Here is a 25,088-nt window from a genome sequence, read left to right as displayed (position 1 = left end):
GGCCCCGAGCCGAGCCGCCGCTGCCCCGGCTCCAGCCCCCGCAGCGCCCGGGGAAGGGAAAAGTGGGCGAGCGCGCCCTCGCCCAGCCCCGCGCCCCAGCCCTGCACGGCGAGGGAGGACCGGGAAGATGAACAACGGCAGCAAAGCCGAGAAGGAGAACACCCCGAACGAGGCCAACCTTCAGGAGGAAGAGGTACGGAGTGGCTCGGTGCGGTGGCGGGTACGACCTGGGACGGCGGCCTCTGGCTTTCTGCAAAGTGCGGGCGGCCGGCCGGCGGGGCGCGGGTCCCGCGGCGCCGGGCTGCGCCGGGGAGGGAGCGCCGCGGTCGAGGGTTTGGGAATCGTCTTGGCCCCGAGACACCGCCCCACACTGTGGCCCCGGGAGGCTGTATCATCGGAGAGTGTGTTTTTGTGGGTCCACGAGCGTCTGCGTGCCTAAAATTGCGTAACTTTGAGGACTTTGCTGAGACCTTTGTAAGTATAATGCTCAGCTTTGTTTGCCCCGGATTTTAAAAGCGGAATCGAGAGCTGACTCCTGGGTGACCTCAGATGATTGGGACCGGGAGGGTCAGCACTTAGCTCTGCGTCTGGGGCTGGAAGTTGTGGGGTGTGTTTGTGTGGCTTAAGGAAGAAAATCGGGTAAAGCTTCTCGTTAAAAGACACCTTCGGTTCCCTGCCCCCTCCCTTTCAATGTGAAAAGTTCTTGGTGAAATATCTTCCCAGCTGAGGCATTTTGGATTAATAGATAACTCTTAAGCCGCATTCTTCTCTGATAAGTCGAAGACCCCGAACCTGGATGATTAGGTTTTGTAAGTTTAGGGGCTTTGCGGTTGTGGGGAGCAGAAGTTGAATACAAGAGTTTCAAACTTTGCAATTCACCAAGTGACGATCCAGGCTATTTTAGTAGGACTTTGACGTCTGAGCGTCAGTTTCATGTGGTGCGTCCGTAACAACCGTAAATATGTTAACGGCTGCAGAGCGTTCCTTTGGTGGAAACAAAATTCGATAAACGTGGGGGGGGAACTCCTGAACAAACGTTTCAGAATTTTGTAGTTGGGATATTTGTAATATCCTGTTAAATGGCTCAGTTCCTGCAGGTACATTATCTGGAGCCCAGTAAACAATACTTTCCGCCTACTTTTTAAGAAGCCCACGAAACCGACTTTAAACATTCTAAAAGGAACTTTATGTTTAGATGCAAGGAAGTATGCAGTCTCGGTAAAAGCGTTTTTACAGGTATTGCATGCTGATGTATGAGGTTAACCGAAAGGTAAACTGATTCTAAAGCGATTAGGATGTTGAGATTATTATGGAGATACTGTGTTGTGTGTAAACTAAAATTCTGATAGTGAAACCAAAGGTTGCGGATTTAACTAAAACATACAAGCCCTCAGCACTTTGTGCACTTGTAAAATAGGAACTGTTTAAATGGGGGAAGACGGAGGGGAGCCCCAAGCCCATGCAAAACAATGCAAAATAAACACAAGATTTTACTCTTAACATGGTTGTAAGGTAGTGCAACCCAGGTGAATTGCTGTGAGCCCCAGGTGAATTGCTGTGAGCCAGAAGTTTGCCTTCTCACCTGAGGAAATTGCCTTTATTATTATAAACTATTATTTTAGGAAGCGTTGCTTACATGCTAGTTGGTTTTTAACTACAAGTGGAGTACTACTGACATTCCTTCTTTTTCAAAGAGATGGAGCCTTGAATTGCATGTTTCGCTTTTTTCTTGAAACTTACCTGCTGCTTTGCTATTTGTTTTCCCTACCACTGAGATAAAATTTTAAAAATGAGTTTGCTTTTTTAAGGAGTTGCTGTGTTTAACTAATTCAGCTAACATACCAAGATAATAATGGCTGCAGAAACCTTTCTGTGTCTCTTAGATTGGCGATCTGTTGACTTCTAAGGGTAAGAATATATTACATGAGACTGTCTTTCTCTCTTCACCTGATTGAGAACTTGGAAAGTTAATCAGGTTAAACCAAAGATTTTTTTTTTGTTTGAGTGACCCCAAACCATAACCTACTTGACAAAATTAGGTAGAGAAAAGTCACATTTTTCTGCTTGACCCATACAGCTTAACTGCCGACAGCACTGGCATGTTGTCTGCCCTGATCGTGGGTGTCTTAATGTGTGAGACTTGGGTACTAGTATAATAGAATAAGATGATCCCAGTAACAATCACTGCCTCTTAACCAGTGGGAATGGCATGTGGCTCTAGAAAGTATCAGTTTTAGCAAGATACTTGTTATTTTAAAAATAAGGGGACAGTTTAAAAGATTTCAGAACCCAAGTTGTACAAGAAAGTGGAGCAGACAAAACAGATACACCATGAAGAGAGAAGTTTTATAATGTTAAAAATTCAGGAAAAGAAAGTAAGTTGGCCTGAATGATCTAGGTAATTTTGCCCTAATTCCCTGTTTGGGGTTTATGTTTTGTATTTGAAAAACTCCTAACCTCTTTTTCCTAACCCTGAAAGCCACAAGTAAAATAAATATGGTATTTGGTGAGTCCCATTAATGTGCTCAGCAATATACAAAACCACTGCCCTGGACCCTTTCCCTGCCCACCCAGGGATCAGCAATTTGTTCTCAAACACATTTAAAAGCCATGGCCAAGGATTCCAGTAAACAGAACATACACATATACAATGTATATACACGTGATGACAAGAGAGGAAAAATGTGTTTTGTTGTAGTTCCTGATAGCTATTGAGCTGATGAGGAAGAGTGAGTCCAGTCATTATTAAGAGAAAATAGTTTCATAGATCATCAGGGTAATTTAGACTTTATCACTGTATAAAATCCAGGGTTGTTTTTTTTTTTTTTTTTCCTACTTCTTAAAAAAAGTGAGTTCCTTTTATTTTCCAGTACATTTCAGCCCTGATTGAGAGCTTCTGAAGCTCACTCTGAAACAGTGATGCTTGAAACACTTACTTTGGTTCCAGTTGGATAGAAGGAACAGTCTAGGACTTAGGAGAATTTTTGCAGCTTTTTAGGGTTGGAAGTTTTTGAGAACTTGGGCAGGAAGTAGTCTTCTGCTCTGCGTAGTAGTTAAAACTTTGAGGTAAAATAATTTTAAGATTTGGCCAACCAACTGTAAGGATACATCTGGTTTTCTGGCTTCTAGTGTTCTATACATAATGTGTTCCTATGCAAGTTGTTCCCGTAAAGAAAAACCAGTTGTCAAAATCTCCCTGGGATCTGAGCTTTACAATGCTTCTGTATATGTATGTATATATAGGGCAGTAGATAATTTCTTACATAACTTTACAATTAATAAAATAATTCCTAGAATTTGCCTCTAATTTTGGACTAGATGGTATTCTCTTAAAACACTTGGCAGTTCTCACTTGACCGACTTTACTAAAGTTAATAAATATATAAGTAACAGACATAATTATTTGTCTTATTTAAGTTTCGTATATTGAGACATTCTAGTAGTAGATAGAAATTATTTTTGGTCACTGAATTTTCAAAATGGAAATCAGATAAACAGTAATCTGGTCTTATTTTTACTTTTATGTTATATGTGTCATTGGGTACTTTTCGGGCTGATTACAAATCATTTCTGAAAGGTGTTTTATTATGTTGAAGCACTGGTATTAGAGTAATTTCTCCTTAAATTGCTTTGAACATTCTTGTACTTAAAACTAAAACAGAAAAACCTGGCCTTGTTGGACTATTGATCAAAAAGATGTTTGTCAGATGTTGGGCAGAAATCACACAAAGTCAGGTCTTCAGAAGTTAATACAAATCTTTTACCTCGCATTCCGCCTTTTAAAGTACGTAGTAATTTTGCCCAAATATTGGGGTTATGAAGTCGCTTATGTAATTGTCACAGAGAAGGGGTACCATGGTAGTTTGCGGCAACTGCGGGTTTTCATTGAGCACTAAGATTAATCTACATTATGACCTGGGGAAAATGCAAAATGGTTTTGTACAGTTTAACCAAGTTTGGAGTCTGTTACTCCAAATCAAATCAAATGCAATAGACTTATATTTCAATCATAAATAGGATTTGGTGACAGTGTTTTGGATGAAAATGTGGTGACTTCATAGTAAAATGATGTTGCAAGACCACTGCCAATATGGCATGCATTTCTGAGTTATTTTTCCAGTAGTGGTTTTAAAATTTCCCTGATAAACCCTTATGCTCACTTGTCATCTGTTTCTAATGGCATTTGTTTGTTGGATAGATAGATTGGATGCTCTTATTTGAGGACCGAAACCTTTGACGTTTGTGATGGGGCAGTGAAGTGGGAATTCTCGTGCACTGCGATGGGGATATGAATCACGGCAGATTGCGGAAGGACTTGGCACTGTATATGAAAATTTCAAGCCCTTTGATTCCGCGCTTTTATTTTTAGAAGTTTACCCTAAGGAAATAATAAGCATGCACAAAGATTTATTTAAAGGGATGATGCTTAGAGTTATTTATGATAGGGAAAATCACAGAGACTCTATGCCTAACAGCGAAATTGCTAAGTAAATCTTGGTGTAATTCCTCAAAGAGAATATTAGGTAGCCATTAAAAGCCACATTTTTAAAGAATGTACGTGTGTGCGTGCATGCGTGCGTGTAAATTTTTTTTTGGTGGCTTAAAACAACAGAAATCTATTCTCTCTCAGTTTTGGAGGCTAGAAATCTGGAGTCAAGGTGTTGGTATTGCTGCCCTCTGAATGCTGTAGGAATCTGACTTTCTCTTCCGGCTTTTCTACATTTTAATTGAGGGGTTAATTCTCATGACATAAAGTGAAAAGAGCAAAAATAAAAGTTTTATATTATGTGATGCCAATTTTTAAAACTAACCAAACATTAATTAAAAAAACTGGTGGATTACAGATCATTTTTATTTACTTTCTGGTGCTTTTCTGTGTTTTCTAAATTTTCTATAATGAACATAGGAACAAAAGCAATTTTATGTCTTTTCTCTTAGATTTCAATAAATTCCCTTGAAATATCTGTAGGTGTCACAAAACCATTGGGTTGGTCACATTTTGTTTTGCTGCCAAGCCTGGTCTGGGGAATCAGGCCTCTGATCTTCACAGCTTTTCCTCATAATGTTTATCTCATTCCCTTATCCTGTCTCTTCCCAGTGATCTTCAGCTGCTCTCCTTGTTCTACCGTGCTTTCTCAATCCATCCTAACACACACTGCTGGGTCCTCTGGTACCCCAGCTCCTTCAGCACTCAGTGAAGTCCAAATATGACCCTCAAGATTCCTCCTAAGGTACCTCCGTACATACTCTGCACACCATTTGTTTCGACCACCCTTTCCCTCTTGGTCTAGCTTGAACTGCTTTCCAGGCAAAAGTCAAGTTTCAGCCTACATTTTGCAAGATCTCATCACCTGAATGCCCTATCCCAAAGAGAGGCTTTTCCTCAGAATTCCAGAAGATACATATGTTATCTCCGTTTAACTCCTGGATCATTACATTTCATTTTTGGGTTTTTTTTTTCCTTTAAGATCTATGCTGTCTTATCACAGTGTTTCCAATCCCCAACACCTACCCAAAGTTGGTACCCCAGCACAAGGTAAGTACCACACACTTACACATTATGCACATATAATTCTTTATAAACATATGAAATATCCTTACTGGTGGGGATGGTGGTGATGACCTTGAATAGGTAAGCTGTCACAAAGCAGCCACTTCCTTAATGTGGGATTTAGAGCCGGTTATGGATGGATGGATCCTCTGGGAAATGACCTCCCCCACCTGTCACCTGCAGCCTCCATTTGCGCCCACAGGCCAGTGTGCTTGGTTCATCCGACAGCCACTGTCAATGTGGGCCCGCTCCTTTCGAGGTGCAGTTGGGTTTTCACTATTAGAATTCTGTTTCTGCTGTGGGATTCATTGTGACCTTTTGGACAGGGGCTTCTGGAAGCTCTGGTTCAGTGGTGCTAGAACAGCATTCCCAAACGAGGCTGCCCTGTGTGATGGCCACTTTGGAATGTTTGTGTTCAGTTTCATTTGGCACCTTAGTGTCTGCCTTGGGGGTAGGGGAAAGGGAATGCAAATGTTCCTCTTGAACAGTGCTTGCTTTGGTCAAAGAAAAAATGTAGGAAGGAATGAAGAGAATGAACCTTAATAATAGCTGGGGCAAAAGTGGTGGCCTGGCTCTCTGGGCTTGAGGCCAGCAGGGGCCAGGTCTTTTAAATTGATGCTATGTTGATATGAGGGCGTCATGGGGGATGAGCTTATCTGTCCATGGGGATGACTTGAGTATGATTCCTTGAACCCACGTCCCTATCTTTAAGTGTACGGGGAGGGTATTGCAAACCACTTCAGTGCACTCTGTGTGTTGGAGCGAGCGGGGAGTGCTCGACTGCAGAGCTTATCAGAGCAGAGTTGCCTAGTTTGTTGCCTAGTCGTCTCTGCTGAGCGCCGGAAAAAGAAAATACTGAAATACTTGATCCTGGGAAAATTTCAGACGTCTTTTTAGCTGTTCACTCAGGTAAGAATTGTTAACTTCTGAGTATTCTGTGTCAAGTACTGGCCAAGCACTTTCTATGTATCACGTGACTCATCCTCACAATGAGCTGATGTAGGTATTACGGTGATGAGGACCCTCATTGTATGGGGAGGTGACTGAGGCACTGAGAGGCTGAGTGGGGCCTTCACGTTCAGATTCTGGGGGGCCCAAGATCTGGGACAAAGCTCTTACTCCAAGTTGCGCCCCGGTTTAGTGGCGATGGCCCTGTGTAAACAGGCACAGTAAAGCACTGTGTTGAATTAAGTGAGGCTGTAGTTTGAGTTGGGAACCAGTCAGCAACAGAAGGAGGGGGTGACGGAGCTATATACATCAAAGAAAGCTTTAAAAAAAAGAGGTGATAGTTGAGATATTTTTTCCAGTTGAAGAAGGGTTGAGACAGGAGGGGAAAGATTGTCTGGTCAAAGGGATTGGCCTTCAATGAAGATAGAGGCTTAAAAGGGAAAACAAGCGGGAGAGGAAGGAAGTCAGGATATGAGGGGGAGGGAGACGTGGGAGGGGGATGGAGGCGTTGGCGGAGGAAGGATAGAGGAGCTCTCCTTCCCTGCGAGGGACCAGGAAAGACTTCCTGTGATGGGAGCTGGACTTCTGTGCAGCAGGGACTTGGCGTTCTGAGATGTTCCTGTGGCAAAGGGGGTGCAGTGGATTTGGAGGCTATAACACTGCAGGAGTCCTGGTCTCAAGATTAGGCAGTGGCAGGCGGTGGTGACTGAGCTGGGCGGGAGAGGTGTTCAGGGGCTGCAGTAACTGTCAGAGGCTCAGGAGAGAAGCCTAGGAGTTGCATCCGTGGAGCCTCTTTGTAGTAGAAAATACCTGGAAGGGAAAGAGGCAACTGAGAGGGTGGGTTTGAGGTGCAGAGGAGAGGTCTTTCAGAACAATTGAAGATTATATAGCTAGCAATCGAAAAGCTGTATAATATGAACTGAGTGCCCAGAAAATTAGAGAGGGCGTGGGACCCCTGTTCCTAGGAAACCTTGTGAGGGGAGGCAACAAAGGATGGACAATTTACTTAAAATTTGAAGCTGTGTTTAAAAAAAAAAGGGGGGTGTGGAGAACTGGAAATTCTCAGGAAAAATTGAAGCAAATTTTTTAAAGTGCTCTTTTAATTTAGGAACATAATATATTGCATATATCTGTCTAGTTATAATAGTGTTCAGGACATTTAACCATTTGAAAGCCCGATTCGGGGGAGCTTAAAAAACTGGGTATATATAGTGTATTTCATATACTTTTTTTTTTTTTTTTTGCTTTCATCAACAGTCTTTGCAAATTGTTTTCCTCTAAAATTTGCAGTTAATTCTCAGGCTTTTACAAACTTTTCTTTTCCCAACCCTGTACCTAGAAGGGACCTAAAATTTGTAGATGGGTTTGGGAGGTGAACATGCAAGGCCTGGAGAGGCTTGAGTATTTTTATAAGAAAAAACTTCCCTGAGTTGCTTTGTTCTTTTTTTCATTTTATGGGGGTGGGGGGAGTTAGAATGAGCCTTTGGCTAGAGCCCAAAGTCATCTCTTCCTGGGTCATATTTTCAATTTATTCATTTCGTGCTTTCCTAAAAGTTTGCTACTTTTTCTGCTCACAGCTAAGTGTCAACTCGTGAATAAAGAAAAACTGGTCCAGGAATTTAATTGCGTTTGTATTTCTCATAGGTTTTAACCCTGCTGCAACCATTATAATGCACATTATGTAGAATACTGGAGAAAAAAAAACGGAAATGGCAGTAATAAATGCCAATCACACCAGGAAGACGGTTCCAAATTCCAGGCTGTAATACAGTATTGTTACACAAATTTAAAACGCTGAGGGAATGCCAAAGCAGCCTAGCTCAATCTTGTCAGCCCCTAGGATTTTGCAAAGGTACAGAGAAACCTAGGAGTCTCACAATTGAGGTACACCTCACCAACCCATGAAAAGAAGTTAGAGACTATTTCCTACTTTCAGTTAGCCTTTACTTCTCGTGAGTTTTTTTTTTTAAATGAAGTTCCTTTCTCTGCGCTTCCTAAATTCTTATGTCATCAGGTAGATATGCTGGCAGAAGTCCAACATTATTCTAAGAAATCCTAGAGATAAAACATTTTTTTCCCCTCGAATCCCCAGGATCCTGTTCTGTGAACTTTTCTCTTATGCCCACCTATAGGATAGATAGCTTTGGCCTCATGAGAGAAGGGAGAGCACAGAAAGTGTTATCTTTTTATAGAAGTAGCAGAATTTCCTTTGTGCTGGGAGGGGAGGTGCTACAAAAGTGTAATTACTTTACCCAGCATGTGCAATTTACAGGACTTAAAATGTGTGAGTTTCCAAAGGGGCATCTGTTTTTAAATACAGTATCCCTCTAAGCCGGCAGGATGTGTTTGGGGGCAGGGAAGGGACGGACGCACACGCACACGCACACGCACACATGCACACACGCGCGCACGCTTCTTCTGTCCTGTGCCTGCCCTGGGATGCTGGGTGACAGGAGACTGAAAACATTGGTAATTGCTTCTCCTCCGGGCCTGGCTTATCCTTAGAAGGAACGTGAGCTGTCCTGGAGTCCAGTCGCCATGTTCTGATTCTGCCTTCTCTCCTCTCTACCCTCTAAGCCTGTTTCCTTCTTTACCAAGACCTCCAAGCATTTTCCCAGCAATGAGCAAAAAAAAAAAAAAAAAAAATGGTTAGAGCTAGTGCTGAGACCATTTTTGTTACAAAATTTTTTTTCAGTCTTACTGCGTATGTGTAAGAAAATGGGAGGGAGGATTGAAGATCAGGTGCATGTTCAAATATAATCAGACTTGTAAAAGCATGTATGGATTTTTGGCACGTTAATTCACTGAGCGTCTACTGAGTAGTGTCTACTGTTTTAAGCATTGCACATTATTTTTTAAATTTCTATCTTATTTTGGAGTATAGTTGATTAACTGTTAGTTTCAGGTGTGCAGCAAAGTGATTCAGTTATCCCTATACACATATCAATTCTTTTTCAAATTCTTTTCCCATTTAGGTTATTACAGAGTATTGAGCAGAGTTCCCCGCGTTATACAGTAGGTTCTTGTTGGTTATATGTTTTAAATATAGCACATTTTACATTAAGCACCGTGCTTTAACAAACCCAATGAAGTGTTCTCATCCCATGTTGAGGGATAAGGAAACTGAGGCTCTGAGAGATTAAGTAATTTGTCTGAGGTTTTATTTGCAACTAGCGGTAGGAGCTTAAACTCTCTCCAGCCGTGTGCAGGGTTCATGTGATCCGGGCGCTGCTGGTCTCCCTGACCTCATCCACCAAGAATCACAGCTTCATTCATTATGCTTCAGCTGCTTGGGCCTTACTTAGGTATCTCCAGCTTGCCAAACGTGTTCCTGCCTCAGGGCCTTTGCGTGTGCTCTTCTGTCTGCCTGGGAAACTGTACACCCAGATGTTCCTATGGCAGCCTAGTCCTTGGCATTCATTCAGATGTCAGTTCAGATGTCACCCAGGGAGACCTTTGACCTCCAAGTTCAAAGTATCCCCACATTCCCAACCACTGTCCCATCCCTCTTATTTCGCAGAAAGTACTTTTTACTCACTGACTTTACCTTGGGTACTTGTCTTGCACTCCTAGAATGTGACTCCTGTCTTGTTTCGGGCGGTAACTCCAATGCCTAGAACAATGCCTAGAACTGCCCAACGTTTGTTATTTGTTAAATGACTGGAATACAAACCAACCTGTCAAATTCTGAGGCCTGTACAATATACCACATGGTCCTAAGTCTTTTCCAGCAGTTTTTAGATTAAATTTTAATGCTGCCTTCAAGATGGATCATTGCTGGGTCCCCATCCCCCTGTATTTCAGAAGGTACAATTACCGCCTGCTGTTAAGCCAGAAATTTTGGATGGTAAGTGATTGATCCCATGGAGATGGGGGCTGGGGAGGGAAAAACAGGTTTTCATACGTAAAGGAATCCTTTGTCCAGTTAGAATGGAAACCAAGTACGTATTTCCACAGAAGCAAGAGTGAAATGTGGGCCGCCCATGGAGTGACAAAAGTAGGGCAAGATGACTTTGATTACTGTTTTGCAGATGTGCTGTTGGGTTGCAAAGAGTTAATGTTAATAACCCAGATGGAATTGATTTGGAGATAGACTTAGCACTCTCAGCCCTTTGAGTTAGTCTAGCCTCCAGCTCAATGTGCTTTCCTTCCTCTGCCTACAAAGTAAAAAAGGCACACAGCTCAGGATAAGGCGGGCTTTAGCTAGCTGAATCCAGCCTGTAAGCACCTGTGTGGTAGCTACCAGGCAGCGGCTGACCTGAGCCCTGTGAACCCTTAGGCTGGCACCTCACAGCCGCAGATTATACCCACCAGTCAGCCTCACGGACTCAGGAGCTGTGTTTCCTTACTTTGTAAAGCACAACAAGGTGACGTGTCAGGATGTAGACGTCTAAGTCATCCTTACTATGGTCATCAGACTGCCTGTTAATTGAGCTCACTGAGGCACTCATGAAAGTGCAGGCCATTGGATTATCCTCATTTATGGCATTTATGTCATAATACTTGACCTTGAGCAAACTTTTTAAACTTTACCATCATCCACTGTCTGATAGCCTTATAACCAGTGGTATATAAATCCTTGTATTAGTCGGTTCTTGACCAAATTATCAGTACTCTTTTTTAAATTACTACACCTTTTTTTGTTTCCTAAGGGACGTAGGACAAGTCATTTAAGTGTCCGTTTCCCGAACTAAAACATAGGGGTGGACAGACAACACCTGCTATGCGTTAAGAGAACTGTAGCTCCTCTGCCGTTTTTCTGCTTCATCCCACTTTTCCTCTCCCCTGTGCTGTGCTGCCACGCCAGCCCAGATACATCGGGGTGGAGGGGGATAGGCTGTTTGCGGGGAATGGTTTTAAGCCTGAGATTGTTTTGTTTTTGTTTTTTACTGAGAAAATCCGTGCCCCTCCTGGAGAAATGGGTGGGAGTTTCTGGGTGTGAGCTAACGGCAGGAAATGACCCTCTCTAAACAAAAGGACTCCTTAAGGCCCATCCTGAGTCTTTGTGTTTTGAGGAGGGGTTATACAGAAAAGCAGAGCTAGGAAATTAATCTCTGCTTTAGCCATGCTAAGGGAGGGAAGGGAGAAAGGAGAAAATTCCTTCCCTGCTCACCCTCCCAAATGTCTAAAGTGCCAGGCAGTACCCACTGTGAGTGCCGGAAAGGTTCAAAAGTAAGGTGGGACACACTTCTTGGGACAGTGTGGCTTCATAACCCCAACATGCACAAAGGAACCAGGTTGGGCAGAATTATACCCACCGTGACCTTCAGCTTTAACCTTGGCTTTTAGCTGCTGCTTGAAAAAGCCATCACCAGCAGGATGCAGAAATACAGAACGGGGAAGGGAGAAGAAAGGGATATTTTTGTGTGATCTATTAGTTGGGGTGCTGTGATTTGCTCACGAAGACCCTATAAGTAAATCAAAGATTTGAATACTGCATTAACTACTGTCTTCATTTTTTCTAAATCTTAACTGGTAAGAGGCAGTGACGTCTGCCGGTTGACTAACAGAAGGCATTTGTAATCGTTTCTGTGTTAGATGGCAGGCCCATGTGAAGAAATGTGGGGCCTTGCCCCTGCTTTGGAATGCACCTTCTCTTCACTTTAAAGTGACCATTCACTGTATCAGTATTTATACGGCAGGATGCTGAATTTATATTGCGAGGAAAGTGGTTCTGTCTTATCAAAATTATTTTGCCTTTACAGATTCTTGCTGACTCGCAGCAATGAACTTCTTCCAGGCACACCTTTTTTTTCTTTTTTTAGGAATATAAATCTTCCCACTAATAATTAGAAACACACATTTTTGTTGAAAGTGGTTTTGTGGCTTACTTTGTTTTCAGAAAACGACAAACATCTCAAAGGAACATTGTTAGCCTACTATTTCAGGCTTTATATTGTAACTGTATTTTTAGAAAGGCCCGCTGATGTGTTTGGTGGATACAGTGTGGTGTGTTGGGGGTAGAGAGGTGGATTACATCACGGGCACCAGACACTTAACAGAATTGCAGAGATAAGATTAAAGCGGATGCTCAGATCCCAGTATGAAAGGGTTTTATTTGGATATTACATGTGTCGAAAGACTCTGTATCTTAACTAGGAATCGAGGAGTGTAGAATTGCTGTAAAGGTTTACAGGGAAAAATCGTTAAATTCCAGTGTCTCATGTGTTGGTAGGTTTTCTCATTTTCCTAATAAGTAAACTTGAGAGAAAGATTAATGTTGTAGTGTTAGTAATTTACAGATACGAAAATATACATTGACTGTCATTCATTTGGAGGCTTATATGGTATACATCTGGCATTTGTTTTTCATTTGTAAAAGATCAGTTATTTTTCGGTTGTTATCTGTGTAACATCACATATCTTTAACAAAGAAAAGATTAAAATACCAGTGATGATCCGCTCTCTACATTTAAGCACTTATAACTATAATGTCTGGCGGTAGAATTCTTTGCATTGAGAACCGTTTCTGCATCCGCTTTGGTGACTAGGACCAAATATTCCCAACCTGCATGCTTTACATAGGTTACTTTGTGGTTTAGATGGATTTGGGAATGAAGCGTGTCTGATTGAATTGGGTGGAGGAACAATTTCTTCTGTAGCTCTTTCCATTCGGGCAACTACTGGTAAACCTTGAATCAAAAAGTGAGAATTTCCTGATCAGGAATGTTCTTGGATGGTCAAAGGGAAGAGTCTTGCCCTTTGCAGGACTAGCATCTGTTGCCGTTTGGTCACAGTGCACCCAGCCTGCTGACTCTGTATCTTAAAAACAAAAGCCAGTAGGGAGGGGAGCGAAGACTCAAAAACACCTGTGGGGCTTTGGAATATGTTGAGTTCCTGATTTTGGCAGGTGATCATTTGAGAAGTTTTAACCGTTAAGTTGTCCCTTCCTCTGCCTTCCCAAAGCCCCCCGTTTTTAATTAACAATTAATCAACATGACAGTTGCTCTTATTACTGTTATTATAAATCATGGGTCATGATTATACAGAAAAATCCTTTTGGTATGAGCTTATTCTGAACTCCACGAAACAGTGTTGTGTTTCCTTATTCACTAATGAAGTCAGCCCAGGAAAGCTTGGGTGCTGCTTGGAGCAGGAGACCCAGGCACAGAAATCCAGCAGTTTGACCTCGGTCCTCCACCTTATCCCAGTGCTCTCTGAAATCTCTCCACAAAACTAGTAAGCATTATATTGTCCAAAATGAAATTGCAGTCATATTCCTCGGAAAATGTACCATGAATACGTCACTGCTCTCCCCACCCCAAACGGGTTAATTTGCAGTCATACAAATTAGGGCATTTTTCATATAGGGTTGGGATAAAGAGTAAGCATATTGTTCATAGTAAAGTCCTGAGATGATTTCCCTTTATCGAAAGCTCTAGGATATTAATGCCATTTTTTTGTTGTTGTGTTGGACGTTTGTGGTACCCACTCCAACAGCAGTAGGCCACAGCGTAGCTTCAGTGTACAGCGAAGATTATCTTCTGGGATATTGTCGCATATTTTAAATCGTGTTATGCACTTAACTCTGCAGTCATTTCTCCCAACACTAAAAAAATAACTCCATTGGATTTTTATTTTATCTGGTTTTTATTATTGAGACTACCAAGATGCATAAGCCACTTGTTTACCTAATTGGATGACATTGGGTCCAAATTTCTTTTCACCGTCTTTCCCCTAGAAATAACATCTTTTTTTTTATTGGCAGATAAATTCACCTATGTTATTCTCTCCTTTCCCTTCCCTCCACTGCAAAAATAAAAGTAAGCAAAAAAACCCCACCAAAAACAGAAGCTATAAAATTTATTAAAATTTTAACAATTCCTTTCTCTACAGCTAATGTTAACATTTTAGTATCTATCTTATATATGTCCTTTTCTGTGTGTACGAGTGTAAACACACACATACACTCACTCCCCTCTATTTTTACAAAAACGGGGTCATACCATAATAGTGTTTACTTACATTTGATTTTCTTTTCACTTGACATTACGTTATGAATATCTTTGCATGCCAGTGGATACATTCTGCAGCCCCGTCTTTAATTCTTTATACTATGCCATAGTAAGGATGTACCTTAATGTATTTAACCCTTTCCTTATTATCGAGCCAGGAGCTTGTTTCCAGCTTTGTGATATAAATAGTGCTATACATCCTCCTAGCTAAACTGGAGTATACACCCTTAGTGATTTCCTTAGCCTAATTTCTGGGTCAAAGGGCTTACATTCCCTTTTTATTTATTTATTATTTATTTATTTAATTTATTATTTTTGGCTGTGTTGGGTCTTTGTTGCTGCACGTGGGCTTTCTCTAGTTGCGGCGCGCGGTGGCCACTGTTCGTTGCGGTGCACAGGCTTCTCATTGCAGTGGCTTCTTGTTGCGGAGCTTGGGCTCTAGGCACGTGGGCTTCAGTAGTTGTGGCACGTGGGCTCAGTAGTTGTGGTGCACGGGCTTAGTTGTTCCGCGGCATGTGGGATCTTCCCGGACCAGGGCTGGAACCCGTGTCCCCTGCATTGGCAGGCGTATTCTTAACCACTGCGCCACCCGGGAAGTTCCCCATATTGACTTTTTTAAACCCCCCTTCAAGACATACCCTAGTTATTTTGAGTATTGCTTGTAGGCACTAAAATGCTTAGATAATTTCTGGAGCTGTTACTCTCAATTTCCTTGAACACAATGAAAAGTGTTGATTTTTGTGATCTTATGTAATAGGTGCTTGATATGTTTTGCCGGCTTTAAACGTGATAACTGGGTGATGAGGCCAATACTTGGGGTGTTCTGTGTGCATGTACAGAATTTCATTGAATTGGTTGCAACATCAAATGAACCAATAACACTGCTGCATAAACTCTATTGTAAGATGCATCCCGATCTCAGAGATGTTACTTGTTGGAAACGTGTGTCAGAGCCTTGTAGCTCTAGTTTTCTGGTCACATGGTTAGCTTGCTCTTGAGGTGAGGATAGAGACACTCAGAGAGACGTTGGTCAATTTGACATAAGTTTTGGTGGACAGCTAGCCAGTTACGTTCCTGGAAGGAAATTTTATAGACAGAGTTAAAACAGTAATACCTTTCATTAGGTGTGGACCCTGCAGTGGTCCTTTTCCTCCCCTCTAAATTCAGAAGGGGGCCTGGACTCTGGAAGCTGTCATGAGTATTACTCAGTCTGATCAAGGTACCATCAAGACTTCCTTATCCACCCCAGAGGGGCTGTTTTCACTGCGATCAATGCCCACAACGTCCCAAGAGCCACAGACAGTTCAGGAGTGGGGCTTGGGTCTCCCCATGTGGGCCGGGCAATCACCATCAACCCCGGCCCACAAGACCTCCATAATTGTTACCGGAACATTCCTGCAGAGCACACGCTCTCCACAAAGTCTACACAGGCATTCTTAGAGTGCGACTCTAGGAAATGAGCAGATGTATTGGAGACCTCAGTCTTGACTCATCCTGAATGTCCCATATGAATGGAAGTTGCATCTCATTTAGCATTTACTCCAAGTATTTCAGGGTGAATTCCCACTGAGGTTATGAAATACTGAATTTCTGTGCACGCAGCACCTTTCTTCAAGGAACTGGAAACTCTTTTGCAAATAAAAACATGCCTTTTCCTTGAGTCCTTGACTGTGGTTGACAGATGGGGAAGGAGTTGGTGGAGAGAACGTTGATTAGCGGTACAGCTCGCTGGGGTATCCTCACTGGTCCTTGTTGTCTTGGCCATTTAGGTGGGGTGTAGAAGTGCTTACAGAGAGGCAGTTTTCCTGCCTACTTGGAAAGCCTCTGTCAACACAGAAAGCAATGGGAAAATACTATGAGTTCCTATGTAAATTGACAGTATTGTGTAATACAGACGGAGGGCTTAGGAATTCAAAGAGATCTGTGTGGATGAGAGGGAAACAGGCTTTTTAGAGAGTGGAAGAAAGAGATGGGTTTTAATGAACTGGGCAGATTTAAATAGGTAGAGAGAGATGTGCGCTGCCATAGCAGAGTTTCACCATCATAAAGGTTTTGGGAGTAGGAATGAATGTGGCATATTTCTGTGGCAAAGAGGAGCCTTATCTGGCTGTTAATTTTGAATGAGTGAATGAGTAATGATAAAGATTTGAGGATATTTTAAGGGATTTTTATCAGTTGTCCTTGGTTCCCCAACCAGGCCTGTTGCATAGGCCACAGAGGTACCACCTGCAGAACGCAATGCCGGTATGCTAAGCTTTTTCTTCTTTTTTTAAAAAAAAAACAACTAGGCTTGCAGAGCCACACTCGCCAATCAGGTTAGCGTACTGGAAAAATAAAACATTTTTTCCTCTTTGATTCTTCCCCTCAACTTCCTGGATGGAGCCCTTTCCCCCTTGACTGCATTTGTTTCTTTTCGTCTTCATTCTGCAGTAGCCGGGCTGTTGATCAGCCATGGTGGCTCTCAGCCTTAGAAACAGAATATGTAATTCCCAGGTGATGTAGTCGTTCCAGAGCTATTAAACTCCTAATGTATTAGGCCCTAGTGATACAATGGGCAGCAAGCAGACATTGTCCTTGACCTTCCTGGAACTTGCAGTGTAGTGGGGAAGTGTATATTAAATAAAAGCACCTGTAAATATAAAATGATAAAACGTGATAAGTGCTGTGAAGGAAAAGCATAGCTGATGGGTGACGAGGGGGCCTTGTTTAGTTTGTTATAGGCACCGATCACATCATTTCGTGTATGTTAACTCTTTCAGTCCTCGTAACGCTATATCAGGTAGGTACCAACCATCATTATTCCTAATGCACAGGTGAGGAGCTGAGAAGTGAATAACTTGCTCTAGGTCACAGCTGATGAATTGCAAAGTCTGGATTTGACCTGCACAGTTAGTTCAGAATCTGTTGTCTTATACTAAACGTCACTGTCAATCTGGAGTACTCTTTCTTTCGAAAAATTTATACCAAGGAGATCAAGAGATCTTTGGGGCCTAGTACCCCTTAGGATCCTGCCTTTGTAGAGAAATTTGAGATTATGGTACCTGCCTAAGTCCCCGGTGGTGAGTAATGTGGCAACTTCTTTTCAAGGATGTGAGTCACCCAGTTACATATAGAATCTCTCGTTTCAGAAAATCTGGGTGGCCCGTGACGACCTGCCACAGTCTAATCTGTCCCACCTTCACCATCTTACCTGTCTGGACTCTAAATTTAGACCCTCAGAGCCTCAACTGGCTTTCTCTCACTCTTAGTCGATTCACACAAAGGGCAGATGAGGTACCTCTTCCAAAGGTGTTACTTCCCATAAATCAGCTAGCACCTGAAGACATTTGGAGGCTCCTTGGTCAAAGGATATGACGTCTAGGAAAGTACTCTGAAAACTGGAGAGCACTGTCCACCAGCATTTTTGGGTTGTAGTTAGTGGGTAAGATGCAGATTTCTGTAGCTGACACTTAAAGCTGCCTGTGATCAGGCTCTTCCCTGCATTTCCAGACTTGGTGTCTGCTGCCTGCGCATGTGCACTATCTTTCCTTTACCTCCATCCCAGCGTCTAGTCGGGCGGTGGTGGTGTCCTGTTCTTTCTTTTTTAATAACTTTATGGAGGTATAATTCACAAAACTTAAAATTCACCCTTCTAAAGCATACAATTCAGTCTTTTTGGGGGCATATTTAGAGTTGTGCAAGCATCACAACTCTAATTTTAGAACACTTTTTGCTAGCCCCCTCTCTCCCCCCCAGAATAAAACCTGTGTTCATCAACGCCTCCTCCCAGCCCTTGGCAACTATAATAATCTTCTTGTCTTCATGGATTTGCCTATTAGGGACATTTCATCCAAATGGAATAGTACAAAATGTGGCCTTTTGTGTCTGGCTTACTTCCCTTAGCATACTGTTTTCAAGGCTCATCCATGTTGTAGCATGAATTGGTACTTTGTTCCTTTTTATGGCTGAATAATATTCCCATTGTATGTATATACTGTGTTTTGTTTATCTGTTCATCAGTTGTTGAACATTTGAGTTGTTGCCACTTTCTGGGCACCCTGTTCTTACAAAGATGATTCCACCTCCAGGTTCCTGACCTGCTTGTGCCTAGAATGTCTTCTTTCATCCTCTCCATGCATTTACATTTTCCCCCCAGGCTTACCAACTCTGGGCTTTCCTAGTATTAGCCTAAGTGGCTTCCCCCTCATAGAACGATTAAGTCAGTCTCTGACTTAGCACACTGAATATGCCAGCTAGTATTTTTACTCCTGTCCTTTCATGAATATCTACACGTTTGTATTTGGACCTTGAGCTCCTTTGCTTGTTAGTTTTAAAGACAATTCATTCAACAAATGTAGAGTTTAGGGTGAATCAATGAACAAAGCTAAGAGCCTTGGCCTTTGTGGAGACTTAAGATTCAAGCAGAGCTTATATTTTAGGTGACTTTTAAACACACATATATAATTTACTGCTATTTTATATTTTCACCTGGCTACAAGCTGTCATACAGTGTAGATTCTCAGTAAACATTATTTGATACTTATTGCATTGAACTTTTCTTAACTTTTAAAAACAGAACGAGGCCACTTAATCCTCTCCAAAGGTATTTCTTACTGGCACTGTAATCACAGTGGCCGAGTTTATTCCTGAAGGTGAAAGGATGTGTGTGAAGTGTCCCCTTGGAGACTAGAAACCAACTTGAAGAGAACAGGTCTCCTCACATCCTCCTATGTGCCATGTCTTCCCTCCAGACCCTCGCCTGCGTCTTGCTCCTTTTCTAGGCTGTTCAAGTTAGAGTCTTAATTATTCCAAGGACTGGAATCTGTGGGAGAAAGAGGGGGGAGGGAGGAGGCCTCTCCTCACTTACTGTCAGAGTGGAGAAATTTTCCTCCCCCTTCCTGTTCATGAGTAGGAAAGCGTTTACTCAGTTTCTTACAAAACTGAGGCATGTCACGCCCTGAACCAGGCGCCCAAGAAGGGCTGCCAGCTCCTTACCCACTTGGCCATAATTACACGTGATGTCAGGTGTCTTGCTTCCCCAGTGTCTTTTGGAAATGGTAGTGGCATGGCTCTCCCAGAGCACCATGAGTATTAACGAGTTAACATTTGTAGAGGCCTCTGGAAATGTTAAGTGCCTGGTGTTCTTATCTCCTTTCTGGGCATAGTTGCCTTATAAGGCTGTCCCCTGGGCTGAGGGACTTCTGTTGGGGAGCTGGGCCAGCCTGTGAAGCTAGATGGCCGTGGCAGTCTGTGACTGTTCCCAGAATGGGCTGAGATTTCTTATTTTAATGCTGGTGGTACCACTTTTTTTTTTTTTTTTTTTGCGCTAATTGTTAGTGTCAGTCTCACGAGGACTTTCCTTTCCCTAGGCTTTATTGCATCTATTTTTAGCACCCCATGTCCGTGATTCTTTCCCTGTGAAAACCAAGTATAGTAAGATCCATTTGAACAAAGTAATCCAGGCAGAGTTTTTAAATTTTCTTTTTTTGGAAAGGAAAGGCTACTCATCCCAAGAATTATTTTGAAGTAAATGCATTCTTTTTTTAAGATGCTGTATTTAAAAAAGAAATAGCAGATACAACGTTCCAATAGTGCTCCTTATTTTTAAATCAATGAATGAAAATGCACAGATATTCAATCTAGATGACTACAAACGTTTGTTCATTTTTCTTTCATGAAACAGAGACTGCTTTTCAAACAGTGGTATGTAAACATGGAAACTTACATGTTTAAGATCCGGTTTTAAAGATCTTTCCTCTCACTCTGGCTGTCAGTGTCATAACATACCCATTTATGCTTATCAGAGCTTTTTGGAGCTGGAAGGGACCCAGGAAGTGCTTTTGTTCAACACACTCCCTTGAGCAGTGAGTCAGCTGAAGCCCAAGTTTGGGTCTGGAGCCCATTCCCTTTTTAAAGTAGACCACGCTGTTCTAATTGACCCCTATGTCTCTCTCTGGAAGAAGAACTGTCATCTCTCTCTGGATCCCTTTATGTCAAGTAAAATAACTCCTATATTTTGAGTTTGTTAATTTATAAAGTAAAGAGGACGATAGCTACTCTCAGCCTACTCCAAGAGGGTGCTGTTAAGGTGAATGGTGTAAATATGCCAAAACGTTGTTTTGGGGTCAAGAGAGGGGTAGAAGGTTAGAATATTATTTCTTATATCCTTGTTGACCTCTAGAAGAATCTTGGGTAAAACCTCCCCTCCTTTTTTTTTTTTTTTTTTTTTTTTAAAGTATCATCAGAACAATAGGTATCGAGTCATTGGTAACTATCTATGCTGGCTCAGTGGGTTACCATCATTTTCATTAATGATACACTTCTGCTTGCCAGGGCAGGACCTTGTAAGTAAACATAAGTCCTTTTTAGAGGCAATGAACAAATATTTTTGGTGAGCCTTGGACCTCCTGTATCTGTGTGAATGTTTATAGGCTATCTTGTTTATAAGAAATGGTGCAGAGTTGGGGAACTTTGGCCTTAGTGGTGGGAAGTGGGACACAGTAGGCTGGGTCTGTTGCTGGTTAGCCATTTGATTTGAACAGTATGCTTATGACCCCAGGGTCACTGGACCATCTGTGTATAGGCCAGCCAGCTCTGCTCTGTTGGGATTCCAGACCCTGGCTGGGAGGCTGGGCCATGTGTGTCACTGGTCATGAAGCTGGAGCAGATAGATCACCAGACCCAGAGAATGAATTCAAAACACATGCCCTGAGGATAGAAGACTATTTGTGGCTCTTTAATTTATGGGGATATCATAACAGTTAGACATGTTACACAGTTAAAGTTTTCTGGTGAATAACAAAGTACATATCTATCAAGGATCCTAGGAAAATACAGAAAAGTATAAGGAAGGAAACAAAAACCACGTATCCCACTACTGACACATTTTACATTTTGGATTTTTCCCTTTCTTGACAGTTTCTTTCCTTGGCTTTCATGATACCGTGGACTCCCCCGCCTCTTCCCCCCCTTCCCACCTATGACCTCACTCCTACATTCTCCTTTTCATCTTTTTTCCTTGGTTTGGTTCTTAAGTGATAGTATTCCTTAGCCCTCTGTCCTGTGTATTCATTTCTCATTATCCTACTCTCCCATGGATGATGTCCTTTGTGCCAGACTTCTGTCCTAAGCTCCAGATTCAAATATCCAAGTGTCCACACCACCTCTAGTTGAATGGCTCTCAAAAACCTTAAAGTTAACATGTCCAGTAACTGATTTCATTATCCTCACCCCCAAATTTGCTCCCCTGTATTCCACATCTGAGTCACCCTTTACCGGGGTGCCCAACTCTTCCATCTCCCTCCCTAACTAGTCTATTGCCAAATCCAGCAATTCATCCTCCCATGTATCTCTTAAATCTGTTGCCTTCTCTCCATCTTCCCTGCTACCATCAGAGCAGGGCCACCATCAAAACTTTCTGCGCTGCTGGGCCAGCTTTGAAACACCTTTTGCTCTCCAGCCTTGCCTCTCCACAGTTCTCGATCTTCGGGACAGCCAGGGTTACCTTTCAAAAAATGGAAATATGCTCTGCCATTCTTCTGCTTAAAACCTTTGATCATATACCCTCACCAGATAGTCTCATCTGTGACACTTTTCTCCTGCAGATTCTGCTTTTAATCATACTGAGCTTCATTCGCTTCTCTAGTAATTCACCATCTTGTCCATTTATTCAGTAAGCATTTTTATTGAATATCTACCGTGGCAAATGCTACGTTCTGGCAACATGCTCCAAGGAGAATGGGGAAGGGGTCAAGATACACTTGGGACTGGGCTCCCCTGGAAGGCTGTAATGGCTCTATCTTTGGGAAAACCTGGGCCAGGATCATGCAGTTCATTACGTTGTGTGCTAGATGGCAGGACTAGTACATACTGTGCCTAGTACAGTGCATGTGGAAGGCATGCAGTAAGTACTACAGCTTGCATTTCTGCAGGACTTTGAAGGATGATGACTCCTTGGAAGGTCTATGTGGGAAGCACATTGTGCAGAGGGAGGGACATCTGATTTCTTCATCAAAAATTAAGTGTGTCTGAGGTTTGTCAGTTTGGTTTTGTGTTAGCTTTATACTTAAAATGACTGTGGATAAGGCTAAATTTTAATGTAATACAATAAATCCCTTTTGTGACATTCCATTACAATTTGAGATTTTCAGAGTTGGGAAATCCCTGTGGAACCAGGACGTAGTGTTGTTTCTGGATATACTAGTGACTTATGAGTTAGAAGAGTTGCATATATAGTAGCCATGTCCCCTGCTTCATCTTGGGTTTGTTTTGCATCATACTGGCCAGATAAACTAAACAAAATGATAAAGGGTAGAAACGGCCCTCCATTAGTGAAGTCAATGTTTGTGTAACTGTTAATCCCTAGGAAATAGAATGTTATTCACTCCTCAGTCCTACAGATCCACTTTCTGACCCTCATTCTACCGCCTTGATGTTTTTCATATATTTTTTTTCTTTTCATGGGGGAAGCTTGTGCTTCAAAGAGGCAGATACATCTTGTTGCCTAATTTCAGAATACGATAAAATCTTTTGGTGGTGTTTGTGATTTCTGAAAAGTTTGTTGAAATGTTCAGATGGTTTACTTTCATATAGAGACAGAATAGATCACATTGACTGGATATTTAAGCGTCTACAGAATGTTTGGAATTGTTGGATGCCTTCTCTGTTTTCTTTCTCACTGTCTGCACCTCCCAGGCAATCATCACTACCCAGTACCAGATAACTGACATTATCAGTGACTGAAATCAACATGGAGACTCCTCAGAAAACCTGTTTTTCATAAACTTTTGGAGAGTTGCAAAGGACCATAAATACCATGTTCCCTCATTTTTCCGTTGTTAAAAAAAAAAAAAGTACAAAGTAGTAAGGCTTGTGATTTTTTTTTTTAATGTAAAAATACAGAAGTACATACAGTAAAAATGTAATTTTCCCTTCATTTTCTCACCCCATTCTGTTCCAAAAGTGTAATCACAGTTAATGGTGTAATAAGCATCTTTCTATGCACTTAGATGCAGATAAAAATGTTTTTTTTTTACATGCAATACATATGATTTACTCCCTCTATTTTAACCTGACAATAAATCTTAGATCTTGTGTATCAGAATGTGTAGCCGTACCTCATTCTTTTTAATAGTTATATAGTATCTGTTGTAAGGATGCACACTAATATGTCTTACCACTTTCTGCTGACATTTGAGTTATTCTTCAGTATTTTTTGCTGTTACTAATGCTACTGTAGGAAGCATCTTTATGTATACATCTTCAGACACAGGTGTACTGGTATTTCTAACAGTAATAGAGTTGCATTTTATGCTTTTAGTAGAACTCAATCATAATATGCTCTTACATAATTAAAAATGTAAAATTTTATTTTGTCTATGTGTTGTTTATGATATATGTACCTCGGTAAATAAATTTATATTTATGTATACTATTAGGCATGTTTGAATTAATGAATTACATACACTTGGACAATTTAAGGGATATTTAAGGATTTTTTTCCCCATATGCCATTTAAAAATTTACTCTAGGGCTTCCCTGGTGGCGCAGTGGTTGAGAGTCCGCCTGCCGATGCAGGGGACGCGGGTTCATTCCCCGGTCCGGGAAGATCCCACATGCCGCGGAGCGGCTGGGCCCGTAAGCCATGGCCGCTGAGCCTGCGCGTCCGGAGCCTGTGCTCCGCAACGGGAGAGGTCACAACAGTGAGAGGCCCGTCTACTGCAAAAAAAAAAAAAAAATTTAACTCTGGAACACGAGTATAATGTAGAGATCACTAGAATTGGAATTTCTGGAAGAAAAGGTTATGTGCACTTAACTTTTTGATAGATAATGCTGAATTTCTCTCTAAAAAGACTTATTAATATACTGTTCGTTTCTTCACCTCTCTAACATCAGATAATTGTCTTTCTTCCTTTGCAATCATTGGCTGGGAAAAAGACATTTCATTTTAATTTGTATTTTTATTAATGAAGTTGAACATTTTCATATGTTCACTGGTTTTCAGCTTTTAAACAGCTTGGTTAGTAGTCCTCTCTTATCCATGGTTTTGCTTTCTGTGGTTTGTTACGGTCAACTGTGGACCAAACATTAAATGGAAAATTCCAGAAATAAACAACTCATCAGTTTTAATTCACACACTGTTCTGAGTAGTGTGATGAAATCTTGTGCCATCCCACTCTGTCCTGCCCAGAATGTGAATCATTCCTTTGTCCAGTATATCCATGTTGTACATGTACCCACCAGTTAGGATAGGAAGAAACATTACACAGTATTATCCATGGTTTCAGGCATCCACTGGGGGGCATAGAACATGTCCCCAGATAATGGGGGGACTATTGTATTTATATTCTTAATTTTTCTATTAAGGTATTGATTTCTAGGCACTCTTTATATATCATAAACATTGCTTCATGTATGTACTTTCTAAAGTATTTTGGAAATATTTTCCCTAGTTTTTTGCTTGTCTTTTAAGGATAGGCCCAAACTGTTATTATTTGAAACAAAGCCTAGAATAACAAACTTCAATAAGTTGGCCAGACAAGATAAACACAAAATCACAAGGTTTTTTTTTTTTTTTTTTTTTTTTTTTTTACATGGGCCTCTCACTGTTGTGCCCTCTCCCACTGCAGAGCACAGGCTCCAGACGCGCAGGTTCA

General features: G+C 41.7%; 1 protein-coding gene across 2 annotated transcripts in view; it reads left to right on the top strand.

Annotated features, from left to right (window-relative positions):
- RBPMS (RNA binding protein, mRNA processing factor) overlaps window positions 1–25,088 on the top strand; it is a 177,618-nt gene that overhangs the window by 134 nt on the left and 152,396 nt on the right. The window contains exon 1 of one of the 2 annotated variants that reach the window (XM_007447626.1): window positions 1–193. This exon is cut by the window's left edge and continues 134 nt beyond it. In XM_007447626.1, coding sequence (XP_007447688.1) covers window positions 128–193 — 66 coding nt within the window. In that variant the 5' untranslated portion in view covers window positions 1–127. The remainder of the gene's footprint in view (window positions 194–25,088) is intronic. The other variant, XM_007447627.1, reaches the window with a different exon arrangement.

Source organism: Lipotes vexillifer, unplaced genomic scaffold (assembly GCF_000442215.2).
Source record: "Lipotes vexillifer unplaced genomic scaffold, Lipotes_vexillifer_v1.1 scaffold1318, whole genome shotgun sequence".
NCBI classification, from domain to species: domain Eukaryota; kingdom Metazoa; phylum Chordata; class Mammalia; order Artiodactyla; family Lipotidae; genus Lipotes; species Lipotes vexillifer.
Note: the sequence above shows the minus strand (reverse complement) of the source record. Positions and strands in the feature narration are given on the sequence as shown.